The sequence below is a fragment of the Eumetopias jubatus genome, unplaced genomic scaffold, assembly GCF_037043125.1.
Source record: "Eumetopias jubatus isolate StellerSeaLion01/CBP00866 unplaced genomic scaffold, mEumJub1_p1.0 scaffold_3, whole genome shotgun sequence".
Classification (NCBI taxonomy): Eukaryota; Metazoa; Chordata; class Mammalia; order Carnivora; family Otariidae; genus Eumetopias; species Eumetopias jubatus.
The window spans coordinates 133,892,912-133,915,539 of NW_028274809.1; the positions used below are offsets into that span (position 1 = coordinate 133,892,912).

The window sequence follows — 22,628 nt, forward strand, 5'->3', positions numbered from 1 at the left end:
CTGTGAATCCAGAAGCTTTTACCTCCCGCTGTCACCATTGTTCTCTGCGTGGCACCCTCTGGGTTTCCTTGGCCGTGCTCATCACAACTTGCCATAACTGAGTAGGTTTCCATGTGTGTTGTCACCTCCCCAGGGGCAGGGGCTGCGTCTGTTGCTGTGCCTGCGGTCAAGGAGGTGCTCCAGCGTTCCTACGAAGGGCTGGGAGGGAGGGAGGTGGAAGAGGCCCGCCAAGAGCCCTCCCAGCCCGCCCCTGTGTTCCCCGCCTCTGGACTAGAAGTCGTAATAGCGGTGCAATTTGCCATGGGTTGTTAAGGAAATCACATGGGTCCAAAGTGCTCTGCAAATGCAAAGCATTATCAAGTGCTGTTTCATTTCCATTTGCTTGGTTCCATTTACTGTAAATGCATCTGCTTTCCCGGATCCCTTTATTAGGGGAGAAGAGGCGTTAGGTGGGGGAGGGCCCACTGTCTCCCAGAGCTGGGGGGGCCCTTGGAGATCCTCCCCCAATCCAGGGCTCCTCAAGCCTGTCTGCATGAGCAATTTGCAGCCACAGGCCAGGGTCCCGGCCCAGAGGTTCGGCCTGAATTGCCCTGTGAACAATTCTCCGAGTTGCTTTGAGCAACTACCGGCACAGGCGCGAAACAGCTCTCCAGGTGATTCTAATGTGCACCCAAGGTGCACGAGCCTGGTAGGAGCCGCCCTGCGCTTCCCGATGAGTAAGCAGCGACCAGGAGGGTAACTAGAAACGTCCCCCAGTGTGCCTGCTCCCAGCCCGTCCCTCTGCCCCCGTGCACAGGAAGGGAGCCCGACCCACAGGGTCCCAGTGGGATCTGTCCCACAGCGGGACGCCGTCTGAGCGGCCGGTCCCTTGCATTTAGGATAAGGAAGGGCGTCCCCACCACGTCCAGCCCAAGGCCGGAGAGCGGCTTGTAGAGTCCGTGCAGAGCGCAGGAGAGAAACCCGGGCAGCTCACGCACCCGGGCTGGGGCAAGTGGCCGGGGCTGGGACTTACTTGGGACGCAGCCCCCCGTCCCGGGCCCTGGGGCTGCTGCCGAAGCTCCCGAAGCTCCCGAGCGCCCCCGCGTGTGGCCGCGTCCGTTGTTGCTGGCTTCCAGGCTGCGCCTTCGGAGTCTGGTGGGAGCCCGGGAAATGCTGTGAGCTTTCATAGGGGGCACACCGTCGAAGTGGGCCACTGCAGGCCGAGAAATCTGGCCAGGTGATGGGTACAGGCCAGTCACACACTGAGATTAAAGAAAAACCAGGGCCCTCGGCAAGGAGCAATTTAGTTTACACTGAGGGGCGCGGAAGACGAGTGTTGTTCCAAATGGAGCAGAGCTCCTGGGTAGAGAAAGGGCGAGAAGTCCTCTGACGCTCAAGTCCCTGTCGCGTGTTCTCTCAGATTGCGGCAGGGTTCTCGACGGTCTTGATTTTCTAGACACTTGCTAGAGGCTCTGGGGTGTCAAAGGAGGAACAGGCCACTTCTATTTTTTGAAACACCTACTATATAAACAATTTAAGAATTCCAAAACAGATGAACATATCAGGGTGCATCTTATATGTTTATATTTTAAAAAAAACAGTGTTTTCTTTTTAATTTTTATTTTTTAAAGATTTATTTTAGAGGGCTGGCGCACGAGTGAACGAGAGTGGGGGGAGAGGGAGAGGGAGACAGAAAATCCACAAGCAGCCTCCCCCCCCCCCCACTGAGCACAGAGCCCGATGCAGGGCTGGATCCCAGGACCCCAAGATTATAACCTGAGATGAAATCCAGAGTTGACAGCTTAACTGACTGAGCCACCCAGGTCCCCCCATACAAGTGCTTTTAACACAAAGCCAAATGTGCAATGCAAAGTAATTGTACTGTTTACAAGACAATATTAGGATTTAGAGAAGTATGGAATCATCATACACTGTAGGGGTGTGGTCTGAAAATAGGTCACAAGTGTAAAGTCCAGTAGTGAGCATTTTTCAACATTGTTGAGTGTAGCTGTATGACTGGGTGTCTTAGCGTGGGCTGCTATAACAAAATAGCACAGAAAATTATTTCTCACAGTCCTGGAGGCTGGAAGTCCTAGATCAAGGAGCTGACTAATTTGGTTCCAGGTGAAAACTGTCCCCCTGTCTTGCAGATGGGAGCCATTTTGTTTTGTGTTCACGTGGGAGAGAGAGAGATCTGGTCTCTTCCTATATGGACACTATTCCTGTCATGAGGGTTCCAGCCTCATGACCTAATCACCTCCCAAAGGCCCCATTTTCAAGTGTTATCACACTGCGGGGTAGGGCTTCAACATGAGTTTTGGGGGCACACAATTCAATCCATAGCATAAGCACTTGGGAATCCCATCAATTTATTTTGAGACCCTTTGTGAATGTGAAGCTTGAGTCAAAGGGTCCCCTGCCCCTCCTCACCTGGGCTTGCCCCCAGCTTACTTATATCCACAAGAATAGGGGACAGAAAGTAGCGAAGGAGAGAGGGAGCTGGGGGTATCCAGGGGTCGGGACACGGGTGATTACATAGATGTTGATTCTTCTGTACCAAAGAATACTGTGTAACCAGTAGAAGTGAAGTTGAAGAGAAATATTCAATAACCTGAGGAAAGGTACAGTCCAGGGAATAGTGTTAAGTAAAAAAGCAGGCTTCTAAACTGGACACCCAGTGTGGGCTGTGGAAGGCGTGCACACACCAGACCTCAGAAATGGAGCCTGATACTGTGATTGTAGCCATCACAGGATTACATGGGACTGTTAGTGTCTTTGTTGTGCCTTTCCAAAATTTCTAGTTTCCATATGTTACTTTTGTAATCAGACAAAACATATATGTTGTTAAATACTAATATGAAAGAAAGGAGGGAGGGAGGGAAAGAGGGAAGGAAGGAGGGAAGGAAAGGAGAGAAGATGCCTACCCCTCCTTTGGTGCTTGGTTGGTTGGCTGTCCCTCTGTCCAAGAAACAGGAGACAGAAAAGGACAGAGAGGCCAGCCTGGGGGACAGAAGGGCCATACAGTCCCCAGGACAGTCCTGTGCCCCTTCTCCTCCTCCTAGTGAGGGAAGGCACCGGTCACAGCCCTGTTGGGGCTGGGCAGGACCCTGCAGCCTTCCGGGGACCTGCTGCACACAGGGCTCCACGTCCCAGAGCGCGGTTCAGGCTTTGATTCCGCTGCCGAGTGTCTAAAACCTCAGTCATTAGTTATGGAGCATTGTTTAGAAGTTTAGCACAGGGCATCATTTGGGTTAATTAGTCTGTATAAACACATACACTGTGTATCAACATAAATAATTTGCATAATGGGTTTGTTTAATTTCCACATGCGCTCTCTTTAGTTTTCAGGATAACCAAGAGCTGCACACGTGTATGGCTGTACAACACACACAGACACACAGACAGACACACACACACACAGCTCTCCTCTCTAATGGGGCCAAGTGCCTGACTCATGCCACTTACTCTGCTCCCCTCCCCTCCCTCCCTCCACTCCCCTCCCTCCCCTCCCTCCCTCCACTCCCCTCCCTCCCCTCCCTCCCCCTCCCCTCGCCTCCCCTCCCCCCTCCCCTTCACTCCCCTCCTTCCCCTCCCCTCCCAGGAGGAGCGGGTGCAGAGAGGAAGAGACATGTAGTCTCACCTGGGCTAGGGCCACAGGGTCTCTCTCAGCACTGTCTTCCCAGCACCTAGCACACTGGGTGGCTGGTGCCTGTTTTCTGGGTGAATGCACGACTACATGAATGCCCTCTCCAGACTTCCGGCTTGCTCCTGGTCGCTGGGGGCCCGGCCTTGGGCAGGTCCCCCTCCTGGCCCAACAGCTCTCCTGGTGTCATAGTCCGTCCCCCAGGGTGGGTGAAGAGGTCTGTCTCAGTGTGCCCTTGTCCCTTGGGTGGCGCTCTTCCTCAGTGGGTACCGACTCTGGGATGCCTGGTGGTCATATGGGGCGCTTTGCCGCACACGGAGGCTCAGGCCCTGGGGGCCCAGCCTCAGATCAGGTGCTTGGCGGCCTGCGGCCCTCCTGGGACGGGGCATTTGACGGTTTCACTTTTGACAGCTGTCAAAACGGACCAGAGGCCTCACTGCCAGGGCGAAATGACTCAGAATCTGATTCCGCAACTGTTGATTGAGACCCTGATCCCGGGCCCAGGAATACAGAGTGGGGGAGGAGCAGCAGGGCTTCTCTGTGGGACACAACCAGCGTGGGTTTTAGGTCCCAGCCGATCTGGGTTTCACCTTGCCTCTTCTGTGGGAGGGGGGTGGAGCATCCTCTGTGTCTTCCCATCAAGTGAAGTAAGTCATGCCTCCCATGGTGGTTTTGAGGACCACAAGAGACAATGGGGGAAAAAATACCCAGCACAGAAAAAAACAATGAGAGCCCCCTGGCGGGGCCGGGGGTGGGGTGGGGGTACCCCGCAAGTGGGGCTGGGCCCAGGGGAGCTGGCTGAGGGGAAGCGGGACACTTGCTGGTGGAGGCAAGTCCTCCAGCTCCTGGCCCTGGGACTCTGGCCCAGCTTCTCTAAGATCCATGCTTTCATCCCCCAGCCTAGGAGGGCGGGTTGCCCCTGCTTATCTCTGGTTTACCCTAGTCACGAGCTTGCCTTCTCGACTCCTCCAACACCTGGTGACCAAGCCCCTGTATTAAAGTCCCTCTGCTTTAGACACGCCAGTAGCTCCTGCGTGGTTGTTGGATCCTGACCGGCACAGAGGGCAAGGACTACGGCCTGGGAGGTGAGTGAGTGGGACTGACCAGGCTCGGAGGGAGGTGCAGGCAGACCCCCCCCCCCCACCCAGAGCCCCGCGGAGCAGAGGGGTGGGCAGGAGTCCTGGAAGGAGGAGGCCTTGGGGGTTTGCACATGAGGCAGAGGCTGAGGCTGCTGAGGGACGACGAGATGGGCCTGGGGGCTTCCTCTCCCGGCCCCTGCCTACGCTCTCCCACTTCAGTGGTTGTCGGGCCCATGCCGTCCCCAAGAGGAGCAGTCCCTCCCAGGGTGGTGTCTCTCCCCCACCTCTTCCGGCCCGGACACTATGTCCCATGCAGCGCGGAGGGCTAACCTCACATTCACTCTTCCCCCCTCAGGGGCCCCAGGGGACCAGCTCTATTTGTGTTCTGCTGTGGGACGGTGGCCAGCATGGGATACACAGCCAACGTCTGCTTCCCTCCCCCTGGCTCCCCATCTTTGCCTTCGTTCCCACTGCCCTGGGGGCCAGGCCAAGGGTGAAGACCCGTGGCTTCCTGCGGGAGACTGGAAGAGCAGGTGGGTACCAATCAAGGAGGCCTCGAAATGGCATTGTAAGGAGCTCTACCTCATTGCTATTGTCAGAACTGAATGAGTCAATAAATTGCCTAGACTGATGCCTGGAACGTGGCAGAATTTGTAACTGCTGCTTGATATTCCTCCAAGGTGAATCTACAGTTTCCCTGCAACCCCCATCCTACCCCCAGATCTTTTACAATTCCTCACACACCTGCCACTTGACCCCTACTGACTCCCTCATTTGTCACAGCAGTCAGGTCTGGTCTTGGTCTTTGTCTGTCAAAAACAAAACAAAACAAAACAAAACAAAAAACTAGCAACCCCCCATCTTGGGCCAGAACCTCCTTGGCAATCCATTCCTGTCCTCTCTGGCCCTCCACCTGCTGGGAGGCCGCTTCCTAGGCTAGGAAAATGAAGTCAACACTCTCACACATCTTTATTTTGGACCTTGTGAAGGGCTCCATTTTTTTGCACCACACCTCCCATTGGCAAATACATTACTGTTTGCAAATAAAGCATCTCAGAACCCTGGGTGCATGTGGGCAATGTAACAAATGGATCAGAAGCTAAAGCTTTTAAAAATTTGCAATGCACTTCGAGAATGTCTTAACTCCAAGGAAATTATTTGAATATTCTCGTCTGCATCCCTCTCTCATCACCACATCATTAAAATAGAGTTTGCCTGGATGCAGTCCTCTATTTATTCTTTTTATGTTATTATTAACAAAAAGATGCTTTATCAGCCAATTAAATGGAATCAACAAAATTAGAACGAAATGCTTATTTTATTTAAGCATTAAGATGAATGCGTTTCATTGGCACTGGTCTTCATGTAAAAGTACTAGTTACAAATAATCCTTTATTAAAGAACAATTAAAGCAAGAAGCGCCATTTCGGGTATGTGGTAGGTGCTCAGTAGTGACCATGCCTTTGCTGCTACTTCTAAGATGTGAATATACACTTTTAGCTCCATCCGTTCATACACATACACACATAGGCACACACATGAAATCTGGACACACTTACTACTTTGAACAGGTTTCCTCTCATTCCAGTTTACGTTCACCTTTATTCCAGAGGCGTGGATTGTTCTCACTCTGCTCCCCACGCTGACCAGAGCTGGGCTATTTGTGTGAAGGTGCTCCCCTCTGGTGGAAGTCCTAAGACTTGCATGTTTAGCCAAATGAGAAAAATTGCAGTTCCCACCATAAGGGCTCAGTAAATATTAGTTATTCCTGTTATGGTCGCATTTATTTAATGGCTGACAGAGGAAGAGGAAACCATGAAGGAGACAGGAAAGGGGAAGCCACAGGAAAACCCCCATAGAACCTAGGACAGTGATGAGCACAGAGTAACCTCTAGTAAGTATTTGTTGCTTGATTAAAAAGATAAGCCTGGGGGCTGTAGATGCGGACTCATAGACGGGGTTGGATGCCAGCACCCCAGGTGACCTAATTCCGCACGAGCACCGAGAATTCTGCTGCATTTTGAAATGTGTCAATATTCACTTCCAGTAGTTGCTGAATCCACCCACCACTGTCAGGGGCGAGGCTTCTCTCCATCAGCTCTTTGAGCTATGGCATTGAAATAGCCAGCCATTTCCCACTCAAAAGGAGTTAAAGGGTGTAGAGATAAAATATGCATTCTTGAACAGTGCAATCTATGCCCTGGAAACCGCAATTCAACCAGGCATCAATATTCGAGGCACAGTAGCAGTTTCACTCAGATTCCAAGAAGAGGGAAATAACATGCTTTGCCTGAAGGGGCGAGCCAGGGTGCTGAGGATTTAGTCAGAAGATAATGCAATTATAGGTCAGGATGGACAGGTCTCTGGCGCATTTGCCAATCTTCTTGCAAACCTTGAAAGACTGACTGCTTCCAGCTACACCTGCTCCTAATTTACTTGTCACAAATGAGAGTGGTACCTCCGCCCAGGAGAAAGGCTGTCTCTGAATGGAGAGACAAGGCAGGCTGCTAGTGGGTCCTCTGTGTCTGAAACAATTCTTCAGGCCCCAATTTCAGCTCAGACCAGAGGAGGCAAAGAATAGCAAATCTTACATAGAGGGTTTTCCTACAGAGTCACAGTAACATGTTTCTTTGAAGTATGACCAAAAAACCCTTCTCATTTAACTCTTGGGGACAATAAAGGAAGACCCTGTATTAAAGCCACTCTGCATGTTATGGGAACAGAAGTTTAATAAGGAATTAGGGCTTACCTGAGGTGAGATGAGCTGGGGGCATGAGAGCAGCCGGGAGGTCCTGGAAACCACTGGAAGGGCAGCCTGAAACACCAGGATGGGTGTTTCTCTAAAGTTTGGTGAGAAACTGCTATACTTCTCAAGAATCCCCAGGAAATCTCCCACCAAATCTGGTGCTTGCCAAGAAGCCTGGAAACTGCTGTGAACCTTGTGTCCAGTCTGACCCCTGTGACCTCCTGACAATAATCGCCTCTCCTCACTTGTGCCTTCCAGAGCTCAGGCAAGTTGCTCTCATTGGAAAACTAAGCCTCAATGATACAAGGAAGGCATTCTGGGAAAGGAAGTTCTGCTAAGAAGTGGACGGTAGTACTGCAAAGTTGACAACTGGCAACATTCTCAGATTTACTTCCTCATTATGTGAGACAAGTTATTAATTAATTCAATAAATATTAAGTGTTTTCTATGTACCAGGCACTTGGTTAGGTAATGGAGGCAGATGAACTATGGAGAATTGATTCTTGCCCTGCACCAGCTCACGTCGTAAGGGAAGACTGAAGGTATAAACAAAGCATGAGAATGCACAGAAGTTAAGATATTCACGAACAGCCCAGCTCTCCTCCAGGCACGTGCTAGGACTGCCCCTCCCCACCTGCTTGGAGGTGGAGAGAGCGTGTGACTTGTTTTGGTCAATGACGTGTGAGCAGAAGTGAAGTGTGTAACTTGCACGGGAAGGCTTGGGAATGACACACCTGTCACCATGTCATCTTCCACCTACCATGGTAAACTCCTTTGGATGGAGCTCCTGTCAAACTGAGTCCCTGAGAAGCTAAGAGCAGAGCCCTCAGTCAACCTGCAAAGGACCTGGAATATGACTGAGGGTCAAAGCGTCACAAGCCAGTGACAGCTTGGGGGTTATTTATTACCACAGCCAACTTGCCCGTGCTACCAACACATAACACACGAGTGAGCACCATCGGCAGTGGGAGGGTGGCTGGGGGAGAGGGAGGGATGTTTGCTTCTGGATCAATACACTGAGTCATCATTTGCCACATGTGGCTTACCCTCTGGAGAAGACCAAGGAGAACCAGTTAGTGAAGGAAACAGAGCAGTGAACAAAACAGGCTCAGAACAACCCTCCTTTTTCCCAGTGTATTCAGCAGCATGGCCCCCTCCCCCTGGCTTGGCTTTAGAAGACGGTGAATTGATCCATACAAGATTGGTGAGGATCAAAGAAGAAAGAGTTCTTTAAAAAATCATTTAAAAATGATGACTGGGAACAAGAGCAAAACTGAAAAAAAGAAGTGATCAGAATAGAGACCCACAGGGGTCCCAAGGAGGTATGTGCAACTTTGAGACTGGTCAGGAAGATGCGGCATAGATTATTCTGGGGAGTTGATAAGCCTCCAGTAAAACCTGTTTATCGTGGGCATGAATTAAAGCACAAAACTGCAGAACTAGTACTTTATAACAAGATGATAACAGTCAAATTTTAAGTTTATAAATGCTTTCATTTTCTGATCATATATTCTAGCTATATATATATATATTTCTGAGATATGTATTCTTTATATAAATATATGAATACATATATAAAAATGAGACCTATTCCCATAGTGACTTACGACACTTGATTTTGGGTAATGTAATCTATTTTGCCATTAATCTTAGCTGATGGTGCTTAGAAAGATAAGGTGATCGGGGTATACAATACACCTCAAGTCAAACATAAATAATTCGGAGATTATCCTTAAAAAGAACAATATCCACTGCCCTCCAATGAGGTCATCCCCCTCCCCTGGCTGGCCACCACAGCTCCCTAAGAGAAAGTGACAGACGATGACACTGGTGACCTCAGCAAGCCATGTCTTCTAGTACACACATCCTTGGGTAGTCCCCTCCCCTTAATCTGAGCTGTTCTGTGATTTGATTTAGTCAGTTGAATGCAGAAGAACAGGGAGTACATTTCCAGCTCAGGCCTTAAGGCTTGACAGTTTCCACCTTTGCACTGTTGGAAGCCCTGAGCATCCAGGTGAGAATTCTGGAGACCCTGCTGGAGGGCCCATGTGAAGAGGGGGAGACCTTGCTGTCCCAGGTCCCTAGCTGAGCCCAGCCTCAGCCTACCCACCAGTTGAATGCAGGCACAGGGGGGCCGCTGACAGCCCACCAAAGCCCCGCTAAATTACAGAACTGTGAGCAAATAAAATGATTGTTGTTTCCAGCCACTGAGTTTTCAGATGGTTTGTACATAGTAATAGATAAATGAAGCACTAATTTTTCTTAAATCTTACAGATATCCTACTTAAGATTTCTACATGGAATTTTCTCACAATCCCATTTATTACACCATCTTCTGCTCTAAAATCTTAAGCAGTCAGGGTTGTCATATACAGTTATATGGGTTGTGCACTGCACCAGGGCACCCCAGCAAGGGTGGAGGTGCTTACCTGGCCTTCACCTAAGGAAGGCACATTTTCTAAATTGTACAAATATGTGTTCTAGACTCCCAGAGCTCTGACAAAGGGTATTCAGTTGAATCAAATTCAAAGGTGTTGACCTGGCCTCCAAACCTCCTTCATTAATTATTTTTTTAATTTAAATTCAATTAGCCAACCTACAGTTGGCTAATTATCATTAGTTTCAGATGTTGAGTCCAGTGATTCATCAGTTGCATACAATACACAGTGCTCATCACATCACATGCCCTCCTTAATGTCCATCACCCAGTTACCCCATCCCCCCACCCACCTTCCCTCCAGCAACCCTCAGTTTGTTTCCTATAGTTAAGAGTCTCTCATGGTTTGTCTCCCTCTCTATTACTTCCCATTCAGTTTTCCTTCCCTTCCCCTATGATCCTCTGGCTGTTTCTTATGTTCCACATACGAGTGAAACCATATGATAATTGTCTTTCTCTGATTGACTTATTTCGCTTCCAATCCATGAGCATGGAATGTTTTTCCATCTCTTTGTGTCTTCCTCAATTTCTTTCATTAAGTGTTCTTTCATACAAGTGTTCTGTAGTTTTTAGAGTACAGATCCTTTACCTCTTTGGTGAAGTTTATTCCTAGGTATCTTAAGGTTTTTGGTGCAATTGTAAATGGGATCGATTCCTTAATTTCTCTTTCTTCTGTCTCATTGTTAGTGTATAGGAATGCAACTGATTTCTGTGCATTAATTTTATATCCTGCCATGTTGCTGAGTTCCTGTATGAGTTCTAGCAATTTTGGGGTGGAGCCTTTTGGGTTTTCCACATAAAGTATCATGTCATCTGCGAAGAGTGAGAGTTTGACTTCTTCTTTGCTGATTCAGATGCCTTTTATTTCTTTTTATTGTCTGATTGCTGAGGCTAGGACTTCTAGTACTATGTTGACCAACAGTGGGGAGAGTGGACATCCCTGCCATGTTCCTGATCTTAGGGGGAAAGCTCTCAGTTTTTCCCCCTTGAGAATGATATTCGCTGTGGGTTTTTCATGGCTGGCTTTTATGATACTGAGGTATGTTCTCTCTATCCCTACGCTGTGGAGAGTTTTAATCAAGAAAGGATGCGGTATTTTGTCAAATGCTTTTTCTGCATCAGTTGAGAGGATCGTATGGTTCTTGTCCTTTCTTTTGTTAATGTGATGTATCATGTTGATTGATTTGTGAATATTGACCCAACCTTGCAGCCCAGGAATAAATCCCACTTGGTCATGGTGAATAATTCTTTTAATGTACTGTTGGATCCTATTGGCGAGATTCTTGGTGAGAATTTTTGCATCCATGTTCATCAGGGATATTGGTCTGTAATTCTCCTTTTTGGTGGGGTCTTTGTCCGGTTTAGGGATCAAAGTAACGCTGGCCTCATAGAACGAGTTTGGAAGTTTTCCTTCCATTTCTAGTTTTTGAAACGACTTCAGAAGAATAGGTATTAATTTTTCTTTAAATGTTGGGTAGAATTCCCCTGGGAAGCTATCTGGCCCTGGGCCCTTGTTTGTTGGGATATTTTTTATTATTGCTTCGGTTTCCTTGCTGGTTATGGGTCTGTTCAGGTTTTCTATTCCTTCCTATTTCAGTTTTCGTAGTTTATTTGTTTCTAGGAATGCATCCATTTCTTCCAGATTGCCTAATTTGTTGGCATATAGTTGTTCATAATATGTTCTTAAAATTATTTGTATTTCTTTGGTGTTGGTCGTGATTTCTCTTTCATTCATGATTTTATTTATTTGGGTCGTTTCTCTTTTCTTTTTGATAAGTCTGGCCAGGGGTTTATCGATCTTATTAATTCTTTCAAAGAACCAGTCCAAGCCTCCTGTAACTGCCTGATGCCACCCCCACCCCCCAACTTTCTCCAGCCCAGTCTCTCGCTACGTGTCTCTGATCTTGGCCCCACTGAATTAGCCTACCTCCCATCCTGCCTTCCAATTGGCAGCAGTTCCCAAACTGGGGTTGTGCCTTCCAGGGGTGTCTACAAGTGCAGTCACCAACCCTCTGTGTATTCAGGTGCCAGGACATTTTTTAGTCTTGTGAACCTCAGAGGATCTGATGTTTGCTTCCTGGCACATTTTTAAGGGATTTCCAAGCATGTTAAAGCACAAAGGCACGGCAAAGCCATCTGTCACTCCATTTTCAGTCTCCACATGCAGAGGGCCAAGCACAGGGGGGAAGGAGTTACTGTGCTTCCAGATGGACTGTGCTGCACCGGACAGAGGTCCAAAGGTACAGGGCACTGCGTCTGAGCCACGGGAGCTTGTCTCCAGGGGAAACACTTTTCCTCTCCATTCATAGCATAACCAGAAAGCGAAATGTTCTAATGCGCTGTGCAAATGGACCAACGTAACATGGGATCTGCGTTGTCAAACGTTGTAATCTTACCCTTCATTAAATATTCAGCATGGACGATTTGATCTCTTCCTTTTCTCTGCTTCCCCCTCTTCCTCTGCATTCCCTCCTTCATTCCTCCTCTTTATTTACCTGCCTTCTGGGAAGTGCTGACTCAGGGTCTCTTGCATGCTGGGGACACAGCCAACCAGATGCTAGACACAGGACGAGTGTACAGATCGTCAGCTTTGACTCAGGACTCTATGGGAAGCGCAGTCGCAGCCTGGTGGGAGTGGAGAAGTAGTGACCTCAAGATGCGTGTTCCCTGAGACCATCCAGGTTATAGCACAGTAATGGTCAACACGCCCAGCCATAGGCGAGGGAAGTGGTTAGGTGCTCACCTGGCTTCATGCTGGAAGGGACAGAATGCCTGGCCATGTGCTCGCAAGGCAGTGGGCTGCTCCAGAGAGCTAGCATCCTAGGGAAACACAGCATTGTCCAGGACAGTGGGCTCAACTAGTGATTTCTGTGCTGACCGTTACTGGGGCTGCTGGCCTCAGCCTGTGATATTTACACACATGGAAGGATGAGAGGCCTGGATGCAGACTATTTACCTGGAACAACAGTTCAGCAGCTGTGTGGCTGGGATCCGCAAAATAGTTGTAGTAGTAATAATACTTTTAATTACATCATTTTATATTAATTGACACTTTTTAATATTTTTTTAAATTATTTTTTTAAAGGTTTTATTTATTTATTTGAGAGAGAGAATAAGAGATAGAAAGCACGAGAAGGAAGAGGGTCAGAGGGAGAAGCAGACTCCCCGCCGAGCAGGGAGCCCGATGCGGGACTCGATCCCGGGACTCCAGGATCATGACCTGAGCCGAAGGCAGTCGCTTAACCAACTGAGCCACCCAGGCGCCCTAATTGACACTTTTGACGGAGCAAATGTGACATGTTAAGTGCTTCCTCTCTGTTGCCACGTTTAATCATTATAACAACTCTATGAAATAGGTAATATCTACTTTTGCAGATGAGAACACCAAAGCTCAGAGTTTAAATGGCTTTGCTAAGCTGGTAGGGGGCAGACCTGTGAACCACCCCGACTTTGCCTGAGACCCACCCCAGCGGGCCGTGAGCAGGGCAGCACTTCCAGCACACAAGGCTGGCGTAGGAGCAGATAGAAGTTCCGACACCCTCCTTCATGCCTCCTGCCCGTAGCTACCACTGCCTGGCATTGGCATTGCTGTGGAACAAGCCCTCTGGACCCCTCTGGACCCCTCTGGACGCCTCTGCTGCTACCCTGGGATTCTGCTCTTGGAGTTTGAGAAATTCTAGAATAAAGCAAGATTTGATCCACCAAGTCACCTTATGCCAATTCTCTGGGGCTCTGGTTAAGCCTCAAGGCTCTCGATATCTACACCAAGAGCACGTCTGGCCTGTGCTGAGTGGGGAACTCAGCTCCAGGACCAGCTGGCTCCTTCCCATCCACAGCGGGGCTGGTGTGGAGGGGCTGGGCTGGGGGCAAGGACGCAGGCCCATCTCCCTTCCCCACCTAGGTGTTTGCCTGGCATTCTCCACCATGCAAGGGAAGAGTCAAACCTGGGGTGCCTGATTTGGGATTTGATGGGCATTTGTAGTGTCCTTGAAATATCCTTTTTAAGACCACAGGGTGATTTCATACCCATTTCTTCTGGTGAGGCCATGAGAAAATCTAAATCAGGTATAAAGGCTGTTGTTATTTGAGATGAACTTTCCCAAACAGAGATGACAAGTATTTTTGTAGGGAGAAAGTATTCTCTCCCTTCAACTCCCTCAGCAGGAGCTCTGGAGAGAGGGGTGGCTTTGAGACTGCTCTGATACAGGAGGTGAGAGTCACCTAGCTGGGCTATGCCTACTGCCAATGTCCTGTTTCTTAGTATTCATGGAATGCTCTGCTAGTGATGTCACTGGAATTTTCTATCAGTTTTCTTCGTAAGTCTGGCCCTCAGAAGAATCCAGCAGGGAAGCAGGAGTAGAGAGGAGAAAAATACAGAGGAAGATATTTTTCATTCTCTTTGTGATCAACAGGTTAGGTTCTTGGGACATTCTGGATATGATATAGATTAGACTTCATTTTTTAGCTAACCTTTTTCTAAATCCATGTAGAATTATATCATCACAAGTCCACTGTGAAAGGTCACAGTCCCTGGATTCCTCTAGGAAGACATTCTGTGAGCACTCATCTATCCTGAGTGCTTCGATATTGTGCCCGTGTGAAGCCAGAGTAATGGGCAGGATATAGAACCCCCCCCCCGCCTCACAGACCTTAGAGTGTGTGACGTCATGGGTCCATGGCAATGAGGGGGGCAGCAGGGCCAGCATGCCAGGCTTGAAGCTGGACGGCTGGGTCTGAGGACAAGGTTCTCACTCACTGATTTAGACCTCAGTAAGTCTCCTAACTGCTCCAGGCTCACCTTCTTCATCTGTGAATTGAGGACCAATAATGATAATGGAAAGGGCACTTCTCCCCCAAGGAAGCCACGATGGTTCAATAAGTGAATGTGTGTGGAAACACTTCCTCAGCCCTGAAAAACTCTGCTAAGCGAGAGTGTTGAACGCTGCTGCACATTCAAGGCCCTCTCAAGGAGGCGTCTGGAATGCCACACGCAGAGCATGTGCTCAATGCAAATGTACTCATAATGCCCTTCGTTAGCTACATTTCAGAGGGCAAAGTTCTTGTTCTGAAGCAGGATATAAACATTTAAAAAAATTTTTTTTGTATCAGAACTCTTTGAAGATCTGACAAAACCACTAACACTTTCTCTCTTTCAAAAAACAAACAAAACAGAAACCCAGCAAAAATAAACCATGCCAGTACCCACAGCCAGTAACACCCCACATACAGTTTCTGGGGCCTCACGGACTTCCTCTAACACCTATCCCAGCTTAAGCAAATGCCTGTGCTAGAGATTTATAGGCTGTAGCTCTCTGAGTGAAGTGTGGGAAAGAAATAGGCTGTGTAGAGAAATGAAGGCAATAACCATGTGTCCTATTAGCCTGAGAAAAATCCTAGAGGGGACATCCCTGAGATCCTAATGTACTCAAAGGATGCTCTTGGAAAAAGAGTTAGTGTCTGATTATGACTAGTCTATTTAAATGAAAAATGTGTTCCAGCTAAAGAATGTGTCTGCCCTACCTCTGTGGCCACCCTCCGCTCACTAAGCCTTTTGTGCAGAAAGCTTGGTCCCGATACCTGAATCCTCCTGGCTCCACAGCGGGCTGCTATCCGGTAACCGTGGCGAGGTCTCATTACGGCAGGGCGAGGCACCTGCAGGTCGCTGGCCTGCCTGCTCAGCGCCCAGCTTATCGAAGATCTGAGAGCCTCCTGCCAACCGCCCTGGCTGTGTCCACCCTGGCCTCTCGCAGGGGACTGGATTTTACCTCAAGCAACACATGAGTTTTGGCTTCGCGGTGTTTTTGCCACATAGGATTTCATTTTGGATGCAAGGTGTTCCAGACCAGCGCCAGCTCAGCCCAGGTGGAAACGTAAAAATCCACACCAAGATCAAATCAAACTGAGTGAGACCACATCCAGAAATGGAAAAGGAACAGGAGAGAAAATAGTCAAGCAGGAAAAGCACTGTCATGTTTTCCACATCCAGCTGGGGCCTTCAGTGGAAGAACATCGAAGGTATTGGTATCCAACGGTGCTTAGGGGCAGCCAGGTCTCTTGCAGGTAAGCCCACAGTGCATCACCTTATATGTCCAGGTGGTTGATGGCATCGTGGTTATTGGAGGTAAATGTCTCCCCCCCAGGAGAGCTGCCCAGCCTGCCTGCCTGACCCGGCCCACCGGCTTGGGGATTCCAGAGATCCAAAGCCTCCTGGGAGGCAGATGGCAGGAGGCCTGCGTGCTGGCTCCTTTCCCCGCAGCTAGATCAAGTGGCACAGTGCAGGCAGCTGGAAGGCACCCCCAGGGAGGAATCGAGCACTATGTTCAGAAGGCTGCACTCAATCTTTAACTCCGGCCCTCAGAGGAAGGTGGACGTGGCCGAGAGCCCCTACTCTGACAGAGCCAGCCCCGCCGTGAGGCTGATCCGCAGCAGCTCCATGTACGTGGTCGGGGACCACGGAGAGAAATTCAGCGAGTCCTTGAAGAAATACAAAAGCCCCAGCAGCATGGACACCAGCCTGTCCTACCTGCAGCAGGAGGGGGACCGGGCGTGGATGTACTCGCGCACCCAGGACTGCCTGCAGTACTTGCAGGAGCTGTTGGCCTTGCGGAAGAAATACCTCAGCAGCCTCGACGGCCTGAAGCCCCACCGCGCCCACGGCCTCTCCTCTACCTCTTCTAAGTCCTCTAAGAGAGCGGAAACGGCCCCTGGCCAGTCCACCTCCAAAGACAGAAAGGTAAGAGCTGTTGAGGCATACAGTGTGGAGGGGAATTCTTCCGAGAGCCTCAGGTGCCGGGTGGGAACTTGGCTCGCCCCCTTTTCCCGCGCACGCGCACTTAACTTGTCTGCACTTTCGGAGCCACAGCTCCGTCCTCCTTCGAGACTCTCACCACCCTCTCCTCGGCCTGGGGCAGAGTGGCAGTCCCCTGTTGCCGATCCTCCCTGGGGAGGAGCGGTGGGTGGTGTGCACAGAGCAGCCTGGGCGGAGGGCAGGGGCTTTGGTGGTAGGCCGCACTGCGTTCACAGTGTATTTGTCACTTACCACCGGCTTGATGGATGAGATAACGCTTGTGTGGCTTCTAAAAATCCCAGGGGGAAGTGCAATCTTCCTGGGAACTAGATGCTTTCCAATATCTAGGTGCTTAGCTCCACGGGAGCCGAACAACTGGAGGATGTGCTCCATCTGTAGGTGGGGCGCAGCCTCAGGAGAGCCTGTGACTTCAAGGAGATTGCCTGACAGCTTTGCTGGGCACTGGAGGCTTCAAGCCCAGGCAGCCCAAGCAGGAAATTAGTGCAAGAAGTCACGGGCAGTTATCTCGTTTTTTCTACTTATCCCGGTGTTTGTACACATTATCTTTCCCTGAGCATTCGATTAATGCCGCAGGGGGAGCTGGGAGAGATTCCCGAAGCACGGAAGAGCAAGCTGAGGCTCAGAAACCTGTTCTGACAGGACCTCCAATTCCTTCGGGCACTCCTTCCTTCACTCCTCAAAAAAAAGTTTTTTTTCTTTTAAATGCCTGAGGTTTGAGGCTGTTTTAATCGTTTCCCTGATGCCCGGACCGTGGCCCTGTCTCTCCCACTCCTGTTTCCGCAGAGTGTGCCGTGGGCTGTGGAGGCCCCATTACCGTTGAACTGGCCGGCTATCAGATCTCTAGGGCTTGGCCTCCCCCGACTGGTTTCAACTGTCTGCATTTTATCCCAGGTGGGATTGGTTTAAATAACCACTTTAGCTCCAAAAGTATGTCAGTGTCCCAGTACCGACTCTTGGGTTCCAGAACTGACCCTGTGACCATACAGCTGTAGGTTGGTGAGCCAGCACCCTTCCTTCCGGGTCACCTACCATGACAGAAGGGGCTGCAGTAGGTTCTGGACTCCCTCCTCGCTTGAGTATCCTGGGGTTCTCTGCTCTGGTTAGCTTCCCTTTAGGCACTGCATTTTCCTGAAAAAAAAAAAATGCAGTTCTCTCTTATAAAGCCTAGCTTCCTTCCTCCCTGGGCTCCCTAGTTCGGCTGTCTGAAGATTATAGGGAGGGCTTAGGCACAGAACACCCAAATCTGGCCCTGTGGAATGACACAACGTGTGCATTTCCTCGGAGATGCCTCTCACCATGATGTAATTGGGAAAAAAGTTTTAAAATGGCTTTGAAGTCAGTCAGGCCAAGACTGAATTTTAGTTGTGTCTTTACCAGTTGTGTCCCTTTTGTCAGCTTGAGTTGGCTTCTCTGGGCCTCGATTTCTGTAGCATAGAAATAGAAATAAGAATACACCCTGTGAGGGAAAAGCAAGATCCTGCCTGTGATAGGACTTGGCACATAGTAGGTCTTCCAGTGCTTACTAACTCTGAAATGGAAGGTGCGGGAGGCTTCTTAGCCACCGGCAGACAAGCTCTCTCCTTCGTGGCTCCAAAAGAAAGAGTTGGATGCTGGATGTGCCTGAGACACAGCGGGTGCCATCTCTGTGGCTGGCCAGGTGGCCTGTGGCGGCCTGCTCCGTCCGTGGGAGGGGCAGGGGACCAGAGAGTGCCTTTCTTCTGGAATGTCATCCCTTTCCCGCATTGGTAGAAAACACCTGCTGATCTTCAGGTTTTGGCAAACACCATTCGTTCCACTGACCCCTTGTTGTGTGCTGAATTGTGTCTCCCCAAAATCATATGTTTAAATCCTAACCCCCAGTACCTCCAAAGGTGACCTTATTTGGAACTAGGCTGATTACAGATGAAATTAGTTAGGTTGATTGCTAGCATTAGGGTGGGCCCCTATACGAAGGGGAAACTGGGACAGACACACACACACACACACACACACACGCACACACACGGAACACTAGGCGAGGTCTGGAGTTGGCTGCCACAAGCTGAGGACTCCCCAGAAACTGGGTGGGACCTGGAACACATCCTCCCCTAATGCTTTCAAAGAGAACATGTCCCTGACAAGATCTTGGCCTCAGAATTCTGGCCTCCAGACTCAGACAGTAAGCTTCTGTTGCTCCAAGCTGCCCAGGGGGTGGGACTTTGTTATGGCAGCCCTAGGAAATGAGCACAGCCCTCCATAGAATTAGCCTTTTCTCCTCTCTCCCATTAGTCTAAACACACCCCTATTGTAGCATTTATCCCTCCTCCCATGGCATGTTGCCTGTGTGTCTCCTCTGGTGCACAGCAGGGACTCTGGTACACGTGATCACACCGAAACCGCATCTTTGTCATTCTTCTATCCCCAGAGCACAACCATGACTACTTCTTGGTCACTTACGAAAGCTTTATAAACTTTAAAGTCTGGTCTTCTGTGCACAGATCACGGAAGAGCTGGTCTCTATGTAGGGATTGAGCAATGTTCTCTGGGCACCATAGCACTGTGCAGGCCTTCTCTCCCCCGCCCACGAATACCAGCCCCTCGCCTGGCCACAGAACCTACGCTCCCCTGTCTCTCTCTCTTTTCTGGAAAGATAATGGCTTTCAGGCTGTTCTGTTTAAAACTCTCCGTGAGAAATAGATGTTATATGCAACTGATGAATTATTGAACACTACATCTGAAACTAATGATGTACTGTAGCTAATTGAATTTAAATTAAAAAAAAAGAAAGATATTTTAGATACTGACCTAGTTTATTCAATACGACCAAAACAAAAATTTCATGAGATACACTTACTCCTATTCTCTGTCTGGTACTCTGATATTTTTTCAAAACACTCGCTACTGTTCTTCTGTTGTTGTTTTGCATGTTGGTCATGACACACTAAATTTATTTCACAAGCCACTCCAGGGTCCAGACTGACACTTTCTCACACTCTAGTAAGGCATTCCAGTAGGGCCTGATGAAATGTTAACAGTGGCTAAGGCATGATACACCAGGGTGCCAAATGGTCTGGTGCCCCAGCGCCCTGGAGAAAAGAGAGCCGGGACAGGTACCCATGTGGATCGGTGGGAGGAGGGAGTAAGGACAGGCCAGAAGGAAGGCGAGCCTGGGGTGGATGCAGGAAACCCCTCCTGGCCCCTGCACCGAGAAGGTCCTGGCCAGGCTCTGTGACAATCCGTTCCTCCCTCCAAATAGGAGGCCATTCCAAAAATGAATGAAACACACGGTTTGCAACATTTTGAAATCAAAACAAAAACCCACCTCTGAGGACTTTTGTGTCAGCATCGGGTATGAGCAATAGTTTGGGACTCATTGTTTAGATGCTCTAGTGTTAGAATTTCCAACACACTGCAAAATTCAAGTGGCAGGAGGAGGCCATATTTGAAATGGGTCCTGTACGGGAACATAGAGTTTCTGAACCAATAGGGGCAAAGCCACCAACCCCCTGCCCTCGGCACCTCGGGCGTTCCTGCCAGCGAAGAGGCATATCACCAGTCTCCTCCACACACCCCACCCCTGCTCCCCTGCCACGGCCCAGGTACAGTCAGGCACCACCGGCGGTTAGTCCTGACTTCCGATCATCCTAGAAACATGCTGAGTCCTAGCCCCACTCTACAGAGGAGAAAACTGGGTCTCCGAGACAGGAAGTGATTTATGTAAGGCTGTGCACCCGATGAAGAGAGAGCCAGGATTTAAACCGGGTCCACGCTGTGCCAGAGCTCAGACTCTTGTCAATGGAGCCACAATGCCTTTCAATCAGAAAACATATCATATCTGTCAGATGGGGGAGTGTGCCCCGCAGGATGAGGGGAGCAGGCTGCTTTATCGTGCACCCCCGGGCCAGGGAGAGTCATCAGGGAGGTACCCGCTTCCTGCCTCACATGGAGTCGGTGTGAGGGTGAAGCTCTCTCATGGGGGGTGCATGGCTGGGCTCCCTTGTGCAGGAGAAACCTGGACCCAAAGCATGCCCTGAAGGCGCACATCAAGTTCTCTCCTCTCCACAATCCATGAGTCAAATTTCCCTCCATCTCAACACCTTCCCTGCACACGGCTACCTCTGACTCTACTTTTACTCTTGGTCCCTCTAGCGCTGAAGCCCTGAGTGTGTATTGTCTACTTTTACACTAGGAGGAAAGCTGGGTAAACAGTGTGGGCTCAGCTACAATGCGAACTTCACAATGGGGCAGATTGTATCTTCAAACCATTTCAACAGAAATACGTTTTCATTCTTCCTCACTCATTCTACAAAGTATCTGAGATGAGCCACCTACCAGCAGAATAAAGTAGCAGCAGATATTGGACAATCGGGGGAGAATAAAACATCAACAGAAAATCAAGGCTATGCAGATCATAGAGCTAATTCAGCAGCTACAGATGAGTGTCAGGTTCAGCTCTGTACCTCTTAGAAGCTACCATAAAAAGAGAGCTGGATCTATATTAAAATTCTGTCTAAGAGGAAGAACCATACCCTTTGGTCAGTGGAAGTGAGATTTTTTCCCAGCTTTAAGTTCCAGAATTTCTCACATGGGACCTGATGCAGAAACCATGTGTGATGTGGCTAGTAATGTCCTCAACAATATTTAAGTAACAACTCATCAATAGATGTGTCTGTCCATCCTCCCTCCCTCCATTCCTCCCTCTCTGCCTCCCCTTCCTCAACACATATTGTTGTCAGGAACAGGGTGTGTGTCAGGAGCTGTTCTTAGTACTGGTAATCCAGTCAAAGTCCCTGCTTGTGGGAAAGCAAGGCAATAAACAAGCACACACGTTTCTGGTGGTGACTTCTCAGAGCCCCTGCTGTGACAAGCCTGCACTGCATCTTCTTGAGGGTCCAGGCAATGGCACCTGGGCACGTAACTTCTGTCCATCCCTTCCAGACCCAGCAGAGAATTCAGATGCCAGAGGCATGGGTGGACCACACACCCTCCCGACGATCTTTGTCAAAAGCCTCCGAAGATATGGTGCACCCTATGAGAGAAAAATGTCTGTGAAAAGTAAAAAGCTATCCTGTTGTGTTTCTTGCTATTTGACCCCCTCATCTCAGCATCTTGGAAAGCAAATTGCTCCCTCTGCAATCTGTTTTGGGGTCTTGTCTGGGATATGACTGACCTCAGCCTGTGTTCCCCCCCCCCCCACCTAGTTCTTTAGGTAATTTCTTCCAGCTGCTGGGAGGGGCTCTGGGATATTTGACTTCTTTCTTTCTACTCCTCATAAAGACTGCTTCCTCAGCTTGGATTTTTATTTTTAAATAATAGCTTTAATTTACATACCACGAAATTCATCCTTTGAAGTGTATTACTGAGTGGTTAGTATCTTCAGAGTTGTGCAACCTATCACCACTATCTAATTCTAGAACATTTCATCACCCATTTCAGCTTTTTTTTTTTTTTGGTGGTAAAATAAACATAATATTTACCATTTTCAACATGGCACTTCTTAGCATGTTCAATGAGTGCTTTTTAAGTGTCCCCAGCTTATGGGTAATGAAGTGTATCACAGTTAATGAATTCTTAAGAAATTAAATATTTCTCTTTGGATGATTTTATATAAATTTCTTTTAGAGAAAAGTGTAACACTGGACACCTTTCAAATTGTTAATTGTCAGACAATAACCAGAGTTCTTCCCACTAGTCTTCCATGAATTTTTCCAAGCCATCGTTTATATAAGCCCATAGTACTGCATCCAAAAGACTATTAAGCCTTAGTTAATATATTTTTAGAACACTTTATGAAATGTATTAGTACACTAGAAAATGAATCCATTAAGAGGTCAGGGAGGCTCTAGAATACTTCATTTAGGAATCAGGAGAATGTTTTTTTATAAAAGGTCTGATTATTTCTTAAAATACAAAAGTCTTTTTAAATAAGATACACTTTAAAAAAATTTACCACTTTA

The 22,628-nt window shown here is 48.8% G+C and overlaps 1 protein-coding gene across 1 annotated transcript in view; it reads left to right on the plus strand.

Moving 5' to 3' along the window:
• Positions 1 to 16,200: 16,200 nt before the first annotated feature.
• The window catches only part of CUNH13orf42 (chromosome unknown C13orf42 homolog), a 29,632-nt gene continuing 23,204 nt past the window's right edge, over positions 16,201 to 22,628 (plus strand). Inside the window, exon 1 of the mRNA XM_028104455.2 lies at positions 16,201 to 16,617. Within this exon, the coding sequence (XP_027960256.2) occupies positions 16,201 to 16,617 (417 nt within the window). The remainder of the gene's footprint in view (positions 16,618 to 22,628) is intronic.